We start from the raw sequence: 21,376 nt of genomic DNA, 5'->3' as shown, positions 1-21,376 counted from the left end.
AGCTCTATCCAAGTTGTATCTTTTGTAGAAGATTTATCCCAAACTCTATTAGCTTGGAATTGACTGCTGGTGTTATCTCGGTATATAAAGTGCAGTCGCTGCAGCACAGGGTGTTTATTCACTGTGAAAAGAAGCAGAGTTCACTGTTGTGTTATTGGAATCTCTATTGAAGCTGTAAATACAGCCCCTTATTTCTCGCTACCATAAAGATGTTTTTTTTCATTATTTTGTCTTTGCCCATGGGGTGATAGTCCTATACAGGATTCGGCTGTGCTCTCGTCTGGTAAATATTCAGCCTTTAGTGCGTTTTGTACAGCAGATAATATCAAAACGAGGCAATAGGATATCGATTTGCCTATTAAGTGGAAACTCCGACAGGAAGAGGGGTGCATCCGTGGCGCTGTTCACGGGATTACCGTTGCACCGCCTAGCTTCTGGGAGTCTAAAGGGTCGATAGAACGGCTGGCTGGAATGGCTCGGAGGGAACGGGTCCGCCACACATCTTGTTTACGACATCGTCAAGCCCATGGATTTGTTTAGATCTGCACCTAATTTGAAAGGGGAGCAATAAAGCCGTTTGTTACAATGCAGCTGACTGCCATCAACAACACTCCCAACAATGGACGGGGTTGATGACTGTAAAGGCCGCGCCGTGTTATTGCTGAACACTGCGCTTTAACATTCTTCCGGCGTTTGGGAGCCGGTTTTTATGGAGACGGAGCGAAGGAGTAAACAAATTGAACGCGCTCAATGATGTTTGATATTACCCCCGCTTTCAGAAGTTAAAAAGTGCATAAAATCCAAGGTTACTGTTTTACCACTACCTTCAAGAGCCACATATTCATAAAAGAAGAATGAAACAAACACACAAACGCACACGTTTGTGTGTTTGTGTCTGTAGGCGCACATTTGTGTATGTGTGTGTGTGTGTGTGTGTGCGGAGTTGGTGCTCTTATTAAGGGATTGTTTCTCCTCTCTTTCGCAGGTTAACAGGGTTTACCATTCCCGCTCCCGTAACCAGTACTGGATCCATCTTTTCGCTGAGACTTACCAGCGACTTTGCAGTAAGCGCTCACGGATTCAAGATCGCCTACCAAGGTAAGAGAGACACACGGCTCACACACTCTCTCTGTCGTGTGTGCTACTTTACATTTTCATTCTCAAGACAATGGCTTGTGTGCAATCTAAAATAAATGAGTAAAAGTTTAAGTGAGTTATCAAGACAGGCCTGGGTGAACCAAATCGTCGCAACTGTCATGATCCATTAGTGGGAATGTAGACATTTTCCTCTTTAGAGACGCTGGGTGATCCCGCCTGCTCTGCCTGATTTCCTCGAGGACTTCCACAGTTGAGTTATGAAAACATCGGGTACCCAAATAAGCAAATTAATTTCGCATTTTGCTAATAAACATTCCACCCCCACAAAGTCCTAGACCATTGCCCAACTCCAGAGGTGCGGTTGAGATAGCTCAGCAGCTGGCGATGGGAATTAGTTGAACTAATGGATTTGCAGAGATAGCTGTGCCGGAGCGGAGCGGCAGAATGCGTTGGGGAGGCAGTCTAAATATCCTCCGTCCCTCCGAGTAACCCTAACCCGCGCTCTCTCTCTCACAAACACAAACCTATACGCACACACACCAACGCACGCTCTCTCTCGCTCTCTCTCTCACACATACACACGCATACACACATTCACAAAAACAATAAACACACACCCCACCTACTCTCTCTCTCTCGCTCTCTCTCTCACGCAAACACACACCCACACGCATACACACATTTACAAAAACAACAAACGCTCTCTTGCTCTCTCTCTCTCTCTCTCTCTCTCTCTCTCTCTCTCTCTCTCTCTCTCTCTCTCTCTCTCTCTCTCTCTCTCTCTCTCTCTCTCTCTCTCTCTCTCTCTCTCTCTCTCTCTCTCTCTCTCTCTCTCTCTCTCCCACCCACACCTCCATTCCTCTAGATAGGGATGAGGCATATCTCTTTAGTACACCAGCCTGTCCTCTTTGTCTGCTGTGTAGGTCTTTATTTCTCACATCTGTTGTTATTATCATTTGTGTCTTATTGCATTCTGCCGATTATGTGTGCTTCGCTCCTCTAACACCTTCACCATGTTTCCCCCACAGCGATGAATAAAGTTCTAATCTTTCTTTTGATAAGTTAAGCTTGTTTTTCTGCTTCGGAATCTTTCTCCCTACGCCTAATCTTCCCTTACCGACGGGATTTGATTAGATTGCATTTGATATATATTATAATAATACCAATTATTACACACTAGCACACCCACACAAACATACATACAAACACATTGTAGCAAATCAATTGAATTAGCTGAGATATATTTCTGAGTTAACCCTGTGAGAGAATGTGTGGTTGAGAGGTTTACAAAAAAGTATAATTAGTATAATTATCACAATTAATGACCAGAAATTTGTTTCCTGTAACAAATGCAGTGGTACCTTTTCTAACTCAGAAGATACAATATCACAATTTCCATTGTTATGAACCAAGCACTTTTTAAATGTTCCAGTTAAATGGGCAGTGAATTGGACAAAATTGACTTTTGCAGTAAATTGACAATCAAGTTGGCTAAATAGCCACTATAAAACAACTCAGTGCAGACTAAACACCACACAAAGTATAATCCCTTCAGTTTTCATTGCCGAAAATCGGGCAACGAGTCTACGTAGTACAACGTTATTTGTTTGAAGCTATTTGTTAAACCTTGCTATTATTGGCTGAAGGAGATAATATGTGGTATATTTGCGATCGTTTTTGAACCTCTCACTAGACTTCAACTCAGAGGGCTACTTGCAGGGTCACTTTACTTTTCGTAATACTAGTTCATAAAAAAATCTTTAAAGGTATAATTCAAAGCAACATTCAGTGAATACATTCATCAAGTACCTGGGGGTTAGGCATCAAGCTCACGGCTAGCCCAGACGTATACTTGGTATCCAACCAAGCACCAGGATTCAAACCCTCCTACCACAAGACTATTCTGCCCCCCTAACAGCGCAGACTTGACGACTAATTAACAGTGCAGAATACATACTGTTAAACATCAATTATTACCATCTAATTTGCAATGTTTACCCCCCATAAATAATGCAAGCGTCTAATGAATGCGTGCCCATTCCTCACGAGGTGAGCTGGCTGAATAGTTTGCTGGCTAAATATTGGATAGTGATATGGATGGAATATAGATGAGGATTCATTGTACATCAGCGAGTGTGTCTGCAGGTTGTTGCGCATCGCTAACTCAGTTCAGGAACCAAGGCTATTTTACTGCGGTTAGATGGACGTGACCACAGCGCTGCTCTGCATGAGGTGGGCTATAGCCCAACCCCCAGGTTCCATAGGTAAAACAATCTGGTTGTCTCTTTCCTGGGTCATTTCCGCCTCAGAGACGTTAACTCTCATTTCCGGCTTCTAACTTTGGAGGAAATTACAATGGACAAATATTAGGTTATCCTGATTTTGAGCACGATAGTTTCCCAGCAGAGATGTTTCAACCTAATTTAAACCGATTTGGCTACATGCCCAGCCAAGGAAATCCTGTGAACAAAAGAATTATTCTTGTAAAACACTGCCTGAATCTATACTCTAAGCCCCTTGTGTTAACGTGTAAATAGTGTACACAAATGGGCAAATATTCATGAATGCGCTCAGGATTTTCTACTATATTTAATGAAGACTTTCCTGGATATATGAATATTATATGGAGTAGTATTCAAAATTGCTACTCGCCCTCTGTCCACTTTAATCCCCTGCCCAACGTCTCTGCATGGCACTGTTCACGACCTTGACCATGGCCTGCTCCCACCACAGGCCAGACCCAAGACCTTTCCGCTCCCGTCTCACTCTCTCGCTCTCTCTGTAAGTCTGTCTGTTTTTCTTTCTGTCTCTCTTCATGTGTGTGTCTCTCGCTCACTCTCGGTCTGTGTGTCTGTCTGTCTGTCTCTCTACATGTGTGTGTCTCTCGCTCACTCTCTGTCTGTCTGTCTGTCTTCATGTGTGTGTCTCTCGCTCACTCTCTGTCTGTGTGTCTGTGTTTCTGTCTGTCTTCATGTGTGTGTCTCTCGGTCTCTCTCTGTCTGTCTGTCTGTCTGTCAGTCTGTCTCTCTTAATGTGTGTGTCTCTCGCTCTCTCTCTGTCTGTCTGTCTCTCTTCATGTGTGTGTGTCTCTCTCTCCGTCTCTCTCCCTCCCTCATTCTTTGTGTGTGTCTCTTTGTCTCTGTCTCTCTATCTGTCTCTCTCTTCCTAAATCCCTCTCTGTCTATTTTACGTCTCATTCTTTGTGTGTGTCTCTTTGTCTCTGTCTGTCTCTCTCTCTCTATCTGTCTCTCTCTCTATCTGTCTCTCTCTTCCTAAATCCCTCTCTGTCTATTTTACGTCTCATTTGGTCACAGCTGGATCCACACGTGCCTCAGCTACTATCTGCTGTTGCTCACCAGAGAGGACAATATGGGGGGGGGGGGTCTCATTATTATATTGGGACAAAATATCAACCGCCTCCATAGTACTCTCTTGGGGAGCCCAAGCTGGCCCGAGGGCCACACTTACGACGGCGCTATTGCACTTTACATTTGTAGTAAATTGTATTAATCTTCGCCTGAAGTCTGAATACGGCACCCACCAAAGCATACATTATTAAAAGGCTGGAAATATTAAAAGGCTAAGAGCAGTCCATAGCTTTATTTACTTCTTTAATTTGGGGCCGGTTGCTGTGTCTTGGTAACAAGCCCTCCTCCTGTTGCTGCACTAATTATCCTCCATTAGGATTCCCACCACCACTACTATCCATAGGGTCACTTCGGCCTAACATAGCATCCAGTGACCCATACTACCGCACCGTTTTACAAACACCACCCGCCCTCATTCATTATGCATCTACGTGCGACACCAGCGGCGCCTGCAATGTTATTTTTTTGTTCATCCACGTGTGATGTTAAAACACCCATGGTGTGCAGCATGGTGCATAATAAATATGTATCGCCCGTGCGTTCCGGTGACTCTGGGATGTGCGCGAGGCGTGTACCGACCCCTCTGAGCTGATTGGATCATGACTGCGGCTAAGTGGATTTGAGTCCGTATGCATAGGAAGGAGACGCTGAAGGACGCGCGGCCCAGATATAATCTAATTTCCCGGCCGGGTCCTGTCAATCTCCCGCCAAGTACGCGGGCACGCAGGGCAAACCGGAGCCCGGGTGTACGGTGCGTGTACACCGCGGCCCTGATTAGCGCGTCACCTTTGGGGGCCTTTTGACAGTTGGATCGGAATGACCTTAACCTACTCTGCTGCAGACTCCTCCAAGGACAAAACCTGTGTTTATTTACTAGGGAAATTAAGCAATGTAAAAGGTGATTTTCCCGTTCTGTCTTTGTGAGTGGTACAGTCGGTGAAAAACATGCCTATGGATGAAGTTTGCGTATTCAATGCGAAAACCATTGCATTTGCACTCCAACGAATTGATAGGCTGTCCTGCAAACGTTTCATAACGTCTAAAACCAGCCCGGTCGCTGCGCTTGATGCAGTTCCTGTGTACGCGCGTGCATGTATTACACATACACGCGCGTGCACACGTGTCTGCACTCAAGTCTAATTTGGGAAAAATGACATTTTTGACGGATCAAACGCCTTTCCCTCCCTGCGTCAAAAGCCCATCATCAAGGCAGCCAGACACTCAGCCGCTCATCCAGACAGCCAGTCGTTCAGCCAGACAGCCAGTTGTTCAGCCAGACAGCTCACCACGCAGCAGGCATGCGGGCAGAGAGGCAAGGGAGGCAGGCAGGGATGCTGTCTGCCCCGACGCAGACGGTTTCTGTCTGTGTGTCTGAGTGTGTGTGTGAAGGGGGAATGTGGGGAGGGGGGCTGGGGGGTGCATGCATGTCTGCCTCTCTGTCAACCTTCCGTCTTCTTCAAAGGGCCAGAGAGTCATTAAATATACAAGGGAGATAAATCGCCCGGCCCTTTGAGATATCTTGAAGATGCCTTATATACTTCGGTCATGTTGTTCAAGTCCTCCACTGCCATGAGGTGGCTACAGACCCCAATCGTAGACCCTCATCGTAGTCCCCTTAATAAATAAAGGATAACAATTAGAGAATGCACACTAGGATGTCTTGATAAAGATACAAATCACAACACACCACCAAAGTTTTTGCGTTTCTTGACTTTAGTTTATATTTATGCAGCATTTTATTTCCAAAGCCATAAGTCTCTTTAATTCCTCCCCCCCAACACTCGCTTTGAATGTGTTGATTGCTTGTTAAATGTTTGTTGACGTCTATCATATTAATTAATTTAATTAAATCGATTAAATAATCGAGCTCAGAATGCTCTAAAGCTTGGTGTGTACTTGTAATTAGATATTGATATTGTTTAGCATCTTATTTTATTTTCCGTTTACCCGTGCAGGTGAGATTGCTGAATTAGCCTCATGATGTTGGAGAAAGATAACGGCAGCTGACAGCAACGCTGTGTATCAGCGCCGTGTGGATTCAGTGTACACCACTGTGTGTGTACACATCGGCAGTTCAATTGATTAGCTCCGCTGGCTCGGTTTGTTTGCAGGTTGTTAAGGAAGTTTAGCCGCAGCAGCTGGTTCCTTAACATTGACGGATATATGCAATTTGTTCAGGGTCCTCCTGACAGGCGTGGGTGTTAGGTCAGGGATGTCTGAGAATATGCATGCGTAACAGGCTAAATTCCCCTGGATTTCATGAAAGTCAGGAGCCCAATTTATTCTTGAGTGCACCACGTTTCCTCGTTTTATGGTCAGTGTTTCCATCAAGAGACCTATGGCTACAGCGTCTATTGACTTCCCCTGTTCCGGTTCAAGTTTCCCATTATGGCTTAGAGAAGGCCCGTCTAAAGCCTTCCACTTTGTGCAACAACACATCTTTAGAATTTAATTCAAGGTCCTCTTCTCCTGGTGAGTCATGGACTATAGCTTTCCACACACCAAAGGGCAAAGACTCACAGTGTTATAGCCGTGATGCATCTATTACTTTTTAATTGATGACCTCGGGTGTGTTGGTCAAAGTGTTTGCTTGTTAGGCCTTTGTTTTTCTTCACAAAGCTCTCTAGCCCGTGGTTTCAGAGGTGTTCTCTTGTTTGTTTATGTTTAAGAGTGATGACTGCCAGCAAGGTCAAATAATGTATTTGTAAAACCAACAATCTCACACCATTAAAAAGGCAAAGAAAAACCCAAACCAAGTAGGGAGAGAATCCTTGAGGAAACTGCTAAGAGGGATTTCTCCTTCCAGGGATGGCTAGAAATGGAAGTACCGATTGGGCCGACATGAGGATATGAGGATTAACGTTTGGAGAATAGAAGTACGTTTTAAAAGCACCAAACAACCTTTTCAGGCGAGTTATTGTGTGTGTTTTTCTCGAAACAACATTAATTGCAACCAATTTGCATTTACATACTTGCAACCAATGACAATTGCAATGAAAATATTACAATCAAATGATTTAGGAGGTGCTTTCATCCACAGAGACATTATTGTGATTTGGTATACATGTGATTAAGAAGCAGTTACGGGTTAAGGAGAGTCTTAGAGGAGAGAGGTAGGCTGGGGCCCTGATGGATGGAACCCAGTGCCTTTCAGCTGGGAGTCCAACACTCGAGGCAGTACTACGGTGAACCTCGTTAAAAAAAAAGGTTATTGTTAATTATATTTGACACGTCATGTTTTAATGGGCCCAATACCCTATCTTCATTTGGTCGCGATGGTTGTAAATGAATTTGTAAAAACGGAGAGCCGTGAAAATGATTGCCCTCGACTTTCTGCATATGCGTTTCGTTTGTTTCAATTCATCAGTATACAGTTACAATCCCAAAAGATAATACAACAATTATGTAGTTAAGTTAATGCTTAACAAACACTTTCAAATATAAGATGTAGGTGACTTTATCTCGCTGTTGCGGTTTGCCTTGAGGATATAGCCGTTGGCATTATTTACAATAACCACAGCTCTGTAGTGCTATCCTTTGATGGTATTTTGCTAGTATTGTACCCAACTCAAGTCTCATACAACCTCATCGCCATTTTAAGTTTTTTATATACTGGTGAGGATGAAGAAAGGACGAGTCAGATTTTGCAAGCAGGTCTTCACTACACTGCCACCATCATTTGAGATAAGGCCAGCATGTAATTCGTTTTTAGGGGATCATAGTTGGACGTGAGGCTGGCCTGTCAGATTGAAAACACAAAGCACAAAGAGCTGCCTTTCTCCTACGTTCGGCTCCGTTCCAATGCGGTTCCATTTTTTTCACCTTCAAATTCTTAATTGTTGTTATCGGCAACAGCCACAAAAACGACCAGAGTTTGTGCTCATTTGCCAGGCTTTTTTTTTTTTTCTTCCATATAATGAATTTGTTTTGGCATTCTGCCTCTGTGTTCACACTAACACAGAAAAGGAGAGAATAAACAAAAGGGCGATGGTAGGCAGGTGTTAAATGACTGGCACCATCTTTCCTCTATTAGCATTGCCAATAATTATGCCAATAAGTATGTTAGCCAAATTATAATGAGGTTTATTAAAAAATAATAATGATCTATTGAAAAGGTCCACATGTGAAACTGATAAAACGCCACCTTCTTTGTATCTAGCCCTCGTCACACTGCTGTTGGAACATTATTAGTGGTGAACAATGTGTGGCATTGATATTGGAGCAGCCATTAGAATATATGTGACTGGTGGTTACAGGTTAGTCTCGGGAGGTCTTCAGTGTGCATGCCGCTTCATATGTGTGTTTGGAGGGTGTAAATCATCAGAACCCGGATGACTGCATCAGTTTTATGCTCACGAGTCTTTCATGTTGAGTTTTTTCCCCGTTATTGTTGTAATGTATTGAATTGAATGAGAAAACGATGTCATAGAGTTCACTGCTTAACTTTTGGCAATCTCACCCCCACCCCTTGCCCACCAACCTCCCCTGGTCTCCAAGGGACACTAATGGCAGACAATTACTTCATTCATCTACGATAATGCAAAGCTGCATTCGAACATCTGCATGGGGATGTGGATCACTGAATGATTCCTGGAAATGAACATTTTAATATGTGACTTTGCAGCTCCCTCTGTTAGTGATAGCATGCCTCCAATCTCTCTCTCCCTCGTACCTCCCTCTCTCTCCTTCTCTTTGCCCCTCGTTCTAGCTCTCTTACACAGGCATGCGCGTACATAGAAGAAACGCTGTTTTGGTTTCTCGGTTCGCTAGTCATTTGCCAAAATAATTAGCAGAGAAGCAGATGGCATTGTATCGAAATATAATAATTACACATGAGTGCATGATCGGGGAAAAGAAGGAGAGGCCTCCTGACAGCAGGAGGTTGTATATCCCTATTATAACGAAACAACACTGGACCTAATGAGACTCATTAGGTTGTATTAACAATCATCTGCCCGCCCCATTTCTAGTCCGCCCTTGATTGCCACGCCAACAGCCAGGATGTGTTGTTCTGGTTGACAGATGGACGGACGAAGCAGGGAATCCGCTCAATGTGGTGATTCTCTGTGTTTCTGCTGCATTTACGACATTCGTGACCTGGGGTTTACCATTTTTCAGAGTCCTGGAGTTTTGTAGTTAGGTGGATTGGCGCCTCAATGAATAGGATTGAAGTTGGTTTACTGGGCTCTTAATTGCCGTGTTGTTTTTCTTTCTTTTGAATTAATAAACGGTTAGCCTTGAGGATTTAAACTCTGAAGCTTGAGTGTGTTTGAACGATGACCCTCGAGGTACGAGTAAATATGTTTTGCTGTAATGTGTTTTCGATGTAATGACCTTGATGATGAAAGCAGACGTCATAAGTGGTTATCATGGTGTTTTGATTACCAATATCCCCCAACTTGCAAACTCATCAGAGGACATCTGCATAAAATTGACAGTGACTCAAAGTTTATTCGATTACATCTTCAAATGAGAAAGGACCACTTGCATTTCCTTAGTATTATGAGGAGACGGAATAAGAACAACACAATGGAAATTGGTTTGTCTACTGCATCGGGGGCAATGGGAAAAATTTGGAACCTGAAGGGGTTGAGGAATTGTTGTGATTTTATTTTTATTTTGTATCATTGCATGCAATTATTCGGTCAGCGTTTTTACAATTTTTATGTATACATATTTAAACAAAAGTCTTGTAGAATTAAAATTGTCTGGACTGTGTGGAAATCGCTTAATACAATACATGTAAATGTGCTAAAACTGTGGTCACTTGATGGCATTGTAGCGAGCGACGGGCCAGTGCCAGAGCCTATTTGTTCCAGCTAGAAAAGTGAACAAATGGTGTTTAGTTCGGGGGATTTTCAGTATTCCGCTGTGTAAGAGAATAAACCAAATGGAAAGGACTATTGGGTTCTTTCTTTTCCGATGGTGGAAATTCTACCTTCACTTAGAACTTAGCTTGCGCTAAAATCTTTATTCTGTGTAAAGTAAATAAAACCCAATACTGTAGAATGAGCAAAACATCTATTTAATGAAAGAGTTGGAAGGCTATTTTTTATCCTTTCGTGTTAGTGTGTTTTTATCCTGAGATGCACGATATCACAACCTGAAACGATCACCTGTGAAACACACAAACATCTGTTCCATGTACGTCCCTTTCTTTGTGAAATTCATTTCTTTCTTTGAGCATGATAAATAACTATGAATAAATTACTATCCATCGAGATATCTAAGAATATGATACCTGATTAAGTGAGTGCCAGGATCTTGCATGATCAATCTCCTTGCATATTTAGCTGAGCTGTCTGTTTAAACCCCTTCTGAATCCTAGCGGCTTTACGTAATCTGATTTTAGTGGCTTGTTCCATAAAAAGGTGTTATTTGTATCATCCTCGCTGTTGTGTCGTTGCCATCACTATAAATGAATTGTTGCCCTTTACTCTTTAATCTGTTTTAAGAATCGCAAAGAATGATTAAAGGCAGGGTAGCCAATTTATTTTAAACCCCTTTTCTGACATATTTCTGGAAATTCTCTTTACATCCTATCATCAATATATTAATCAAATGCCTTAAAAGAAAATATGGTATCTGTCATAGTCCTGTAATTAACCTGTCCAATCTTTTAATTTTGCCCGAATTAAATAGTTGAATGACGAGCCTTCCACAAGGCTAAGCAGACCTTTTGCTAAACCTAGCAAGCTAGTCATGTGTTTTGGGGAGTGTCTTTGGAGGGAGGCCTGAATGGAGGGGTGGATTTCTTTCAGTTGGATACTTTCAAAACAAGCTTAGTCTATCTGGTGACTCAAAATACCAACCCTACCTTTATTATCGATTTTTATTTTCTCTGTTTCTGGGAGTAGGGGGGTACTTAACATGTACTTCATAAACTGGACCATTTAATCTATTCTGAAGTGAGAAGCACTCAAAGGCTTTGTCAAAACAAAAAAGCTTTCATTGTTCAACCATCTATTTGAACGTAAAACCTAAGGTACGCTACACTTTTGATTTCAACACTCTGTAAAACATTGGTTATAACAGCGTTCGGCAGCCAGCCATGAGGGTCTGTCTAACCATGTGGACGGATGGAGCTGACATGTGTGGTGTAATCTCCTTTGTTTTCCCCCAGAGTTGCGCAGCAGCGCGTGCGGAAACCCAGGTGTTCCGCCCAAGGGCATCCTGAACGGGACGCAGTTCAATGTCGGAGACAAGATCCGCTACCGCTGCGTCACTGGCTACGTGCTGGACGGCCACTCGCTCCTCACCTGCGTCTCCAACACGGCCGGGGTCTCCGTCTGGGACTTCCCGGTCCCCATCTGCAGAGGTACAGCTGCTCGTCCATCATGTCTCCCATCTTGCAGCATGGCGGCGGCCGCCCTATACTACAATGTCTGGCTGCAGCCTGTAGGACGTGGACATCCACATCCAACTGCTACGTTATAATCGTCATAGGTTTTATGTCAGAGATGATGTGAGTAAATTATGTCCCTTTTTAAACATCGATATAGAGCGACATTTTTCATGATCAATTATTTTCACTGTACCTTGAGTGACGCCAGTGGGCGTGGCAAGTGGATGGGTGTGAGTGACATAGCAGTTGGATGTGGATGTTCATGTCTTACAGGCTACAGCCAAACCCTACTCGCCCTATACTCAAAACAAAGCAGCCGATCAATATCTTTTATGTTGTCCGCTTCTTTTGAAATCGAATCCATGTACTTGTGTAACATGCTCAAAAGGTCACCCTTTTTGTGGCCATTTGGGTGCTGGCTTTGAATGGCCACATAATTTGCACATGCAGGAAGGTAATTCTAGTGTAGAATGTGTATTGTATTTGAGTGTACCATGTTGGCAATTTCCATCACTTAGATGCAAATTGCTTTCACCTGGTGCTGAAGTGTGCATCAGGCGCTGAGCACCACTAACAGAGGGGGGGGGGGGGCTGTTCTGGCATCAGCTCTTAAAACGTTTGCCCTTCACAAGTTTGCAAGTTCAACTGTTGAACCGACGGTAGGCGGAGTTTGTGCGAGTAATGTACCCTGAATGTTGTCAGGCAAAGAGGGACAACTTAATCGAAGGCTGCAAAGGATTGTTATAATAATCAAATGGTACACAATTGAAACGACTGGACGTTTATGTTTTCTATGCATCGGCCATTTTGTATTTGTTCACGTTGTGGCACAGGCTTTGTGCAGTGAAGGGATGGGCTCGCGTGTTCAGTGTTTACTCAATGTACTGCCCCGCCGTGCCCGTCATTAAATACAGCTATCCAGAAAATGTACCACCGTCAAATTAAAACACTTCAGTGCAGCTGCACCAAGGCACTGTGTACGCTAGGGCGAAACCTGCAAATGCAAGTACCGTTTATATGTATGTACATGAATATATTCATGTATTATGGGGGACCTCGATGCTGTTGTCTCGGGGGAAATTTGTGTGTGTGTGTTTCAGCGGGGTGATTGGCATGGAGAAGACCCGTGTGATAAAGGCCTTTATTACACGGGTCTTCTCAATGCCGTGGAACGCTCCGTTCACTTGCATGGGTAGTAGTCCGGTGACTTGTCAAGCCCAGCGTCTTCCGTTGCTAAGCGACGTCACCGTCTTTGCGAACAAATTACTTCTCTGCTGATCAACACTAAGAATGCTGGTAACGAATAAATTGTAAAAAGACACACCATGTGAAGTTATTTTTTTCGTTTTGGCAAGTAGCCGTGTAATAAGCGGGATAATGTATAGAACGTCGCCGGTCATTGTCGAAAATAAGCCTCTTCAGGGCGAAGCAAGACACCTTCGCTACGCGTCTGTGTTATTTTTGAAAACGGAGGGGGGAAATATTAGTTTCTATAAATACCCTGTTAAACGTGGCCTCAAAGAGCACCAGAATGGATGTGGCTCAATTAGCCTATGAGCCACAGCTGCGAACTATCACGGCTAACAAGCCAGACAGGAGCCTGTGAATCTTTTAAAACTTGTTTAAAAACAGTGAAGATGCCATTCACATCTTCACAGTATGATTCGGTCTTCTGTCCAATTTGCTGTGGTTTGTCTTGATTTCAATAATTATTAATATTTTTAATCAGACAAATGCTTCTACAGTCTGTTTATCGATGCAGGCTTTGTCGGATGTGAATACCGTGTCATCTACACAGAGACCAGCCACGGTTTGATTTCAGAGATGTATCGTAATAACTAAGGTATTTTATTGAAGTCTATATTATAGTAAATATAGACCGAATTGTTCAGTCAAAAAGAATGCAGATTGCTGACATTAAGGGACCAAAATATACGTTGTCATATTGGGAAAAGTTTTTTTTTTTGTAGAGGCGGCTGGTTATAAAGACGGTTGTGGGAAACCCTTTGAGCAAATTCATTATTTTCCCACATTTGAACCACACAAAGGAGACACAAAATGAGGCATCATTGAGCCGCATGTAGCCTATGCAGTGCTGATGATGATCAAATATGTGCTTTCTCTTATTAAGTCACTTTACTCTACATTTTCTCTTTATGACTCCTACATTTAGTCTTAATAGACATTCATGAGACAATGTAGCCTGGGAACCAGAGGAATCTGGTTTTGAATAATAAATGTTATTTGCCATGGCAAATGTGTCAGGCCTCCCTCCCTTTCTAGGAGATTTCCAGCAGATCAGCCAATTGAATCTATTCATCAAATATGGGGCAGGTTTTATACAATGACTGTACAGAGATTCGGGCTAGGGACCACCTTTCAGGCATTTTCATAAACAACCAAGATGGATGTCGAGGATGTGTAAAACGGCTCGTTGCTCTGATTGGTGGAGGTCTATCAAACTGTCCAGAGGCATTTTGGTCTGCGTACGTTTATGACACCCTTCAAAATTGAATTAACGAATTGGCCGGGCGATGGTCAGGCTAGCGCTAATGCTACTTACTGTATTGTTATGTGTTGTTTTTTCTTCTATAGCTGATCACCAATTTGTGGTCAGTATTTCTCTACAGTATATCGCTAATGACACTCTAACAATGGCTGAGTGCAGTAGGTTGCTACAACAATAACGGATGGATTATGTGACCCTGAGAGAATGCTTGACTTGTACAGTGCGGCATGCAGCCAGCCCCTCTTGATGTAATTGTACACAATGTTCTTGAACAGTGGCTGCAGTACAACAAACTACAGATTTTTGTGGAACCAAACAATTATGATGCTCTTATGTTGTGGTAAAGTCTGTTCCTGCACTCATTCACCGAACGACCAAGCGACTAGCCGCCATGTACGTGACTTTTTGAGTATATTTTCCTTTTGATACATTTGCGTTAAGGTTTCCACACAAGAAGGCATGTTTATGGTTAACCGGTCAGCACCCCATCACCGATTTAAAATGTTTTGCCTGTCTATATATGTATGCATGTATGTATGCATGTCAATTATGGCCTCATTGCACTCCTGATCATCCCTGGAAGGAGGGATTCCCCCACACTGCGTTCCTCATGATTTCTTTCCTTGCTAATGAAGAGAATGTACCTGTATTTAAGGGCTATACAAATACAATTGAATTGAATTGAAGGCAGACTGCGAGTCGTTCACGCTTCTCCGTCATGGCCCGCTCCTGCCTCAATCCGTTTGTGTGGGGCGCCTTTGGTGGCTCACAGAAGCATCACAGGCTCCATCAGATTTTTTGGGAGCGGTGTTTGGGAATGCTCTCTTGGCGCTCGCCAGAAGCAGCCATCCGTCGGAGGCCTCGGTGAGCGGCTCCTGCTGCTGCTGCTGCTGCCCCCTTCGCTGCTCCTGTTCTCTCCAAACCCGTGGCCTGCTTCTCCGCGCAGCCAGATGGTCCTTTGATCTGCTTTCCCTCAGAGAACCTGCCCATTCTTTTGATAAGCGACCTGCTCTCCAATGTGACGCACAGGCAGACTCCGTACCTCTAGCTAAGCCTGTGACGGCGCTGAAGACAGACACACAGCACACACTTCTTTCATACACCCCTGGCCCTCGCTGGCTCACTGGTAACCCAGTTACCTGTGGCTCCCATCCAGATTTTCACACACATTTGATTCTAGCTATGGATTTAGCACCGATGGTACGTAATCGTACCCGGTTATTCTACCACAAGGGCATTTTTTGTAGCTTTGTTTATTTATAAAAGAAACAATTTGGAAGAGATTCACAGAATTTTCTGTGCAATGAATTGGCATTTTCTAAGCCAATTTCTTGGACAATGAACAATGTCCATCCAGACATTTTCGATATCTACTATTTATTAGGGTATATATAAACTGAGGATATAAGACAATATTAGAACCTTGCTTGCTATGGTGTCAAGACCCTACTGAGATGTACTGCTTCCGTTTCAACTGACCTGTGAGGTTTGGAAAGGCATCGTAAAGTAGGCTAAAGATGGGGAAGGTTCCGGAAGATACAGAAAACAAGGACAGTCAGGGGAGAAGAGTGTGAGGTTGTTGAAACGGAGAAGAAGCGAAAGAGATAAGATAGAGATGGATGGATAGAGGGAGTTAATTAGAGACGATGAAGCCCATTCTAATCACAGCTCTGCGTCATCAGATTCTCCTCAAGTACCCTCCATCTCCTCACTGTCTCTGGACAGTCATGTATCTATAGGTGGTGTGACAATGAGCAAGGGGGCTTAGGATACGTGAGCATAGGAAGAATATCAAGTAGGGAATGATCCAGTTACCAACAGTGATGTATATTTGCTACTTTCATCTATGAAGTTATTGGCTTTTTATCATTTTAATCAGATGAAATGAAAATATTCCTGCTCGGCTCATGGAGCATAAGGTTTTCTCGTTAGCACTTATAAATACCATAATGATGTTTGATAAAAGTGACCTGGCTAGCTTATTAGCCGGTGTGATCAAGCTGTGGAGGTGGATTTACCATGAGGGATACAACTATTCACTGTCTCAGTGGCCTCGTGCCAGTGGCATAAAAAGGTTTTAGACTTGGCTTGGAAGGGTTATCACCACCTGGCCAAAGTAGGGGCTAACTGTTGGCAACCTGACCTGTGGTGTGTTTTGATTCTTTTTTATTATTATTAATTTGTCGATTTTTCTCTCTCACCCTGCTATCAAATTGATTCCATTTCCAACACGACTACATAATTGTAATGCTTTTTTAACTGACATTTCGTACAACCTACTATGCCATTATAATACAATAAAACCATTCATCATGACAGTTAACAACCAAAATAAAGTGTTGCGGATGTGCCCTTTTCCTGAACGAGTGCTATAGGGCAAGGTCTCCCCTGTGGGAACTTTATGAAAGATGCGTTCAACCGGCAAATCCCCGGGATGGGAGCCTTGTCTGACGCAATATTAATTGTATGTCTGCAACTGTGCAGAAGTTCAGATATCAAATTATTACCACTGCTATCAATTATAAACCTTTCCTTACCCTGGGTAAATCTACTCAACGTATTTGAGGCGTCGCGCCAGCGTGGGGGATTATGACAAAGGAGAGAAACTTTGAGTTTGTGTTACAGATTCCGCATTGATTCCTTCCGTCGTCGTCAGGGCGAATCCAAGTCAAAAGACTTGAGTTTCGTCTATCTGATCAAAGTCAAGGGTAGGCAGCTTTAATCCCTCCTCAAGTAGCATTATGCCGCTGACGCTAGCGATGTAAATGAGCCGTGCTAATCCATGCCATCATTTTCCCCCCATTTTTTTCTCTCTCTCATCTTTTGGCTTTTGAAAGAGACAAATCCCATTCTCTTCAAATCAATCGCACACTTTAATGATTATCTTCAAAACGCGCAGACAAACACTCACTGCCTCGCCCTTTCTTATCATGTGACTTAACCGCTTTGGAAGACCCGACGATGGATGCTTTAGCGCCTGCCAACGAGGTGCTGGAGACCGGTTTATTGAGACTGAGCGCATGGGTCAATGGGACACGGCGGCATCGTGTACACCAGGGATGCAACCTCAGACCACCACACCTATGAGTCATCCATCCGTCGTGATACAGTCCTCCGAAGCCTTCCGACCACGGTGAGTGTTCTTGGCTGGAGGATTATCGTGCATAGGTGGTTCTGTAGAGACACTGTATGGGAACCGGCCTGTCTTGGCACGTCTGCGGTGCACCATAATGTATCCATCTGTCAGGCCCTTATTCTCCTTGGGCGTTGTGGCTGGCTGCCGCCTGCAGAAGGCAACGGTAACATTGAGTTACGAGGGATCTCTTCAGCGTCAATCAGAGTATTGGGAATCCCTGCCCCATCGCGAGGAATGTTGGGGTTTCATAATGATGAATTTTACAGTGTAAAAATTATTAACTTCAAACGTTATTCAACTGTTATTTATTGGGATGAACTGTAGATTTAGTGGTGTCATTTGAATTATTTGACTTTTACTTTGCTAAAGTGCTAAACTCTGCGGAATCAAACCGATAAATGGTGATGTTGATTCTGAGAGCATCATAATTAAAAGTATTGAAAAGCGAATATATGCAAAAAATGTTTTGTTGTATCAACCCAACAAATACCTACAGCCCTGTTTTGACATAGTCTAATATTTGCTCCCACTCCAGCTCCTGTCCGTTGTAGAGTCACAGATTCCGATGCCATTTATAGAGCAGACATAGTTCAGAACACTTGGTGGGGTTAAGACCTGTCTGAGCCATGTTCCTCGCCCGTCTCTAAGAATAGTTTGTTTCTGGCTGACATTCCTCCTGGGAGAAAAAACGTACCTTAATGCGGCCCGGCTATGACAGACCTCAGGTGAACTTTCCTGATACTGACATTTGGAATAATTGTTAGCAGGAGGCCGCGGTTACTTATTTCCAGACATTCCTATCATCATCCTGCCCTGATAAAGACACTGTTTTCCTCTTGCCAGCCAGTGTTATGTGTCTAGAAAAGGGTTATTTCCCCACACATCGTCCTCCAAAAACACTTTAAAACATTGGGGCTGCCGGAGTGCATAAAAAACATCAAATTACGCCGGCGTCGTCTTTTAAAATATGCATTCTCTCTGAGGTCTTATAATGCGTGAGTTTGTGCTCTTTCAGCCAGTGCCTTGCTGTTTCTCATGAACAAGATGGCAGGTTTGGTTTGGGCTGCAGTTGACCCCTACCAGATGAAGTAATTCAGCCCATAAAACCTCCACCTTGTGTCGGTCAGGCAAAGACTCTGAGCTTATAGAGGTTGGTTTGTACCGTAGCAGCATATGATTTCCGTGATCCCATGAAACCATGCCCGTAGCCAGCTATGAGGTCACCGAGGACTGGACCTCTGTGTTTTTTTGTAGAGTTTGTAAAATCCTAACCTAATTAAAAGGTCAGCGGTTGAGAGCTTCTCCGCGATGAGTAAACGCTTAATGCAGTTAAGACTTGTTACTTTTTGTCAGTCGCGTGTGACATTTCTTGGTGCGTGCTCGAGCTGAGCAGCCCCCCCGCCCCTAACCAAACTGAACCCCAATAATTGAAGCCGCAGATATTGTGTCTTCTCTGCATGTAATGTTTTCTGCATTTTCCTACTCGATTACTTTCAGGGAGTACGCTTTAATTGCTTTCATGTGGAAAGTTGTCTTGCTTTAACTTGTCACAACAAGATATCCTTACATATCAGATGCCAGAATGAAAAGGAGCTTATAAATTAGGGGCTGTGTGTTGTACAAAAACACATTTGTCTTCGGTTTTAATGCACTCTGGTTGGCTTTGTCTGCGTCCATGGATATTGTCTATTGTGTCAGTCGTAAAGTGCCTCGATTAATTACTTAAAACTGAGACTACTTACGTTCTCTGCCGAAGCTGTCCTTGGTTTAGGTGTCTCTTCATTTGTATTTAGGGGGTTTATCACTTTGTACAGAGGCAGCCAATTATATATTTCCTAAACCAATTATGTTAAAAGGTGTTATTTTGATGTCACTAATCTCGTTGGCCTTATATGTTTGAACTCAAACTAATGAGACAGTCCAGTTAATCATTGCTTGCATATGAATATTTATAAATACACAAATTGCATGTGCATGGAAAATATCCCATTTCTAAACGTGTTGCATTTCTTTGGTTTGTTGTAAAAGAAAGAAAGAAAAAAAAAATAAGAAAACTCCTTTTGCATTATCATTATTTGCAGAGTCGTTTTGGGCTGTGAATATAAATGGCGGCTTAACACTTGGGGGCCATCCCTTTTCGGGTGGTCTCTGGCCGCTGGGGGGGGATGGTGGGGGGGGGGGGGTTAGAGGTCAAAGCCCATCAGTGTCAGCATCGAGTCACGGTACGCCTGACAATTAGCCGGGGCGTTAGCGACACGTAGCCCCATGGTCGCTGTCACCACTGTTGCCATGTTGCCCCGTAGCCCCGGCTCGGTGAGTGACGGCTGGTGTAACGGAGAGCTGCTGATACTGGCCATTTCATGGTTTGTTGGTCCGTTCTTGGCTGAGGCCAACGCAGGGTCTCGCGTTGTCGCACACCATGATTGATCGTCGTAAAACTCATAAGATATATATTTGATCAAGCCTCAGCGGTGAGTTATTTTGAACAACACCGTGTATTACGTTTTGATGTTTTGCCAACAAACACTGCTGTCGAGGGAACGTCTGTCTTAATTTGTGTGTAGTCGTAGCTGTGTGTGTGTGTCTGTGTCTGTCTCTTTGTGTTTGCTCAGATGAAAGTACCTGGACCATCACACACCCTCTTTGAAAGCGAGGAAGCAATAAAGACCAAGCTCTCACAGATGTGCATGAATTGAGTGCATGGGGTGTATTGTGTGCATTTGCGTTTCTGCGTCTCTGCGTGTCTACCAATATGTATTTTTTGTTTGACGTTGTGCGTGTACCAATATGTATTGTGCTCCTGAAACATTGTAATAAGCCACTCTTGCCTTTGTGTGACAACAATGGACACGGCGTGGTGATGAATGTACTTATTGTACATTGTTGTGGGTCTTGCCTGGACACTGTTGTGTAGCCCCTTTTTTTCGCATTTGCTTTCTCTCCCTCGCCTCTGCCTTGGCTCCCGTTTTGTTCCCTCCTTATTTGCTCTTATTCTCTGTGATTCCCTCTGCATCATAATGCCTGTATTTACAATCCAGGCGGCGTACAACCGCCGGAGTGTCACTGATAGAATGCAAACACATCACTGTCTCCACCAAATCACTCTGTGGTGCATTACCAGCATTGATTAGAAAAAGGTCACGATGGTCTGTGTAATTGAGTAATGGAACACATCCATGTGTGTGTTTATAGGAAAGGGCAAATGCAAAGTTAATCCATAAGCTTTATGAATGACTTCGTTCCTTTATGATTTGATTAACTTCGACGCATTGACATGACCCCATCCGGAACAAGGAAGATGAGAGATGGGTCATGATGGAGCACGTGAGGTGGATACCTTTTTCGACGTCCAACCGGATTGCTAATTAATCCTGCTAGCGCTCAAAGGTCATGTTTGACACCCAAGAGTCACTGGGGGGTTGGAGGGGTGTAAGGGTCGCCACCCCAGCTGGAGAGAGGGCTAGACGAACCATAACAGCCAAGGGACTTCTGGGTCGACGAGGGGGCACTGGGAAGGCAGTGGGGGTACCACCATCATTTCCCAGTTGCCTTTGTCAAGAGTGCAGTGTCTTGGACGTGAATGTTTTTCTTACATAACAGGGTAAGAACTCAAATGATTTCCTGAATCGATTGGATTCCGATTTTCAAGGTCTCGATTACAAAGGTTCCGATATTGATTTGGCTAGGGGATACGTTGCAGGGTGGTAATGTTGGATTGTTGTAGAGTTTTATTGCAGTTGGCTGGTTTAAACTGTGCACATGGCTTATCCATGTGCCTCACCCAGCCCCGTCAGTCTGACCCGGGCCAGGTGAGGCTGCCTAAACCAGCTATCCTCAAGTGGTACTCACTGCAGACAGAGCCAAAGCAGCAGAGTTGACAGAGTCCAGCTCCACCCCCCTGGACCTAGTCCAGCTGATAG

General features: G+C 43.7%; 1 protein-coding gene across 1 annotated transcript in view; it reads left to right on the top strand.

Annotated features, from left to right (window-relative positions):
• Positions 1 to 21,376, top strand: part of LOC130392233 (CUB and sushi domain-containing protein 3-like) — a 232,674-nt gene that overhangs the window by 12,781 nt on the left and 198,517 nt on the right. The window contains 2 exon segments of the mRNA XM_056602701.1: positions 986 to 1,098; positions 11,590 to 11,784. Of these exon segments, the coding sequence (XP_056458676.1) occupies positions 986 to 1,098; positions 11,590 to 11,784 (308 nt within the window).

This window comes from Gadus chalcogrammus, chromosome 11 (assembly GCF_026213295.1).
Source record: "Gadus chalcogrammus isolate NIFS_2021 chromosome 11, NIFS_Gcha_1.0, whole genome shotgun sequence".
Lineage (NCBI taxonomy): Eukaryota > Metazoa > Chordata > Actinopteri > Gadiformes > Gadidae > Gadus > Gadus chalcogrammus.
Note: the sequence above shows the minus strand (reverse complement) of the source record. Positions and strands in the feature narration are given on the sequence as shown.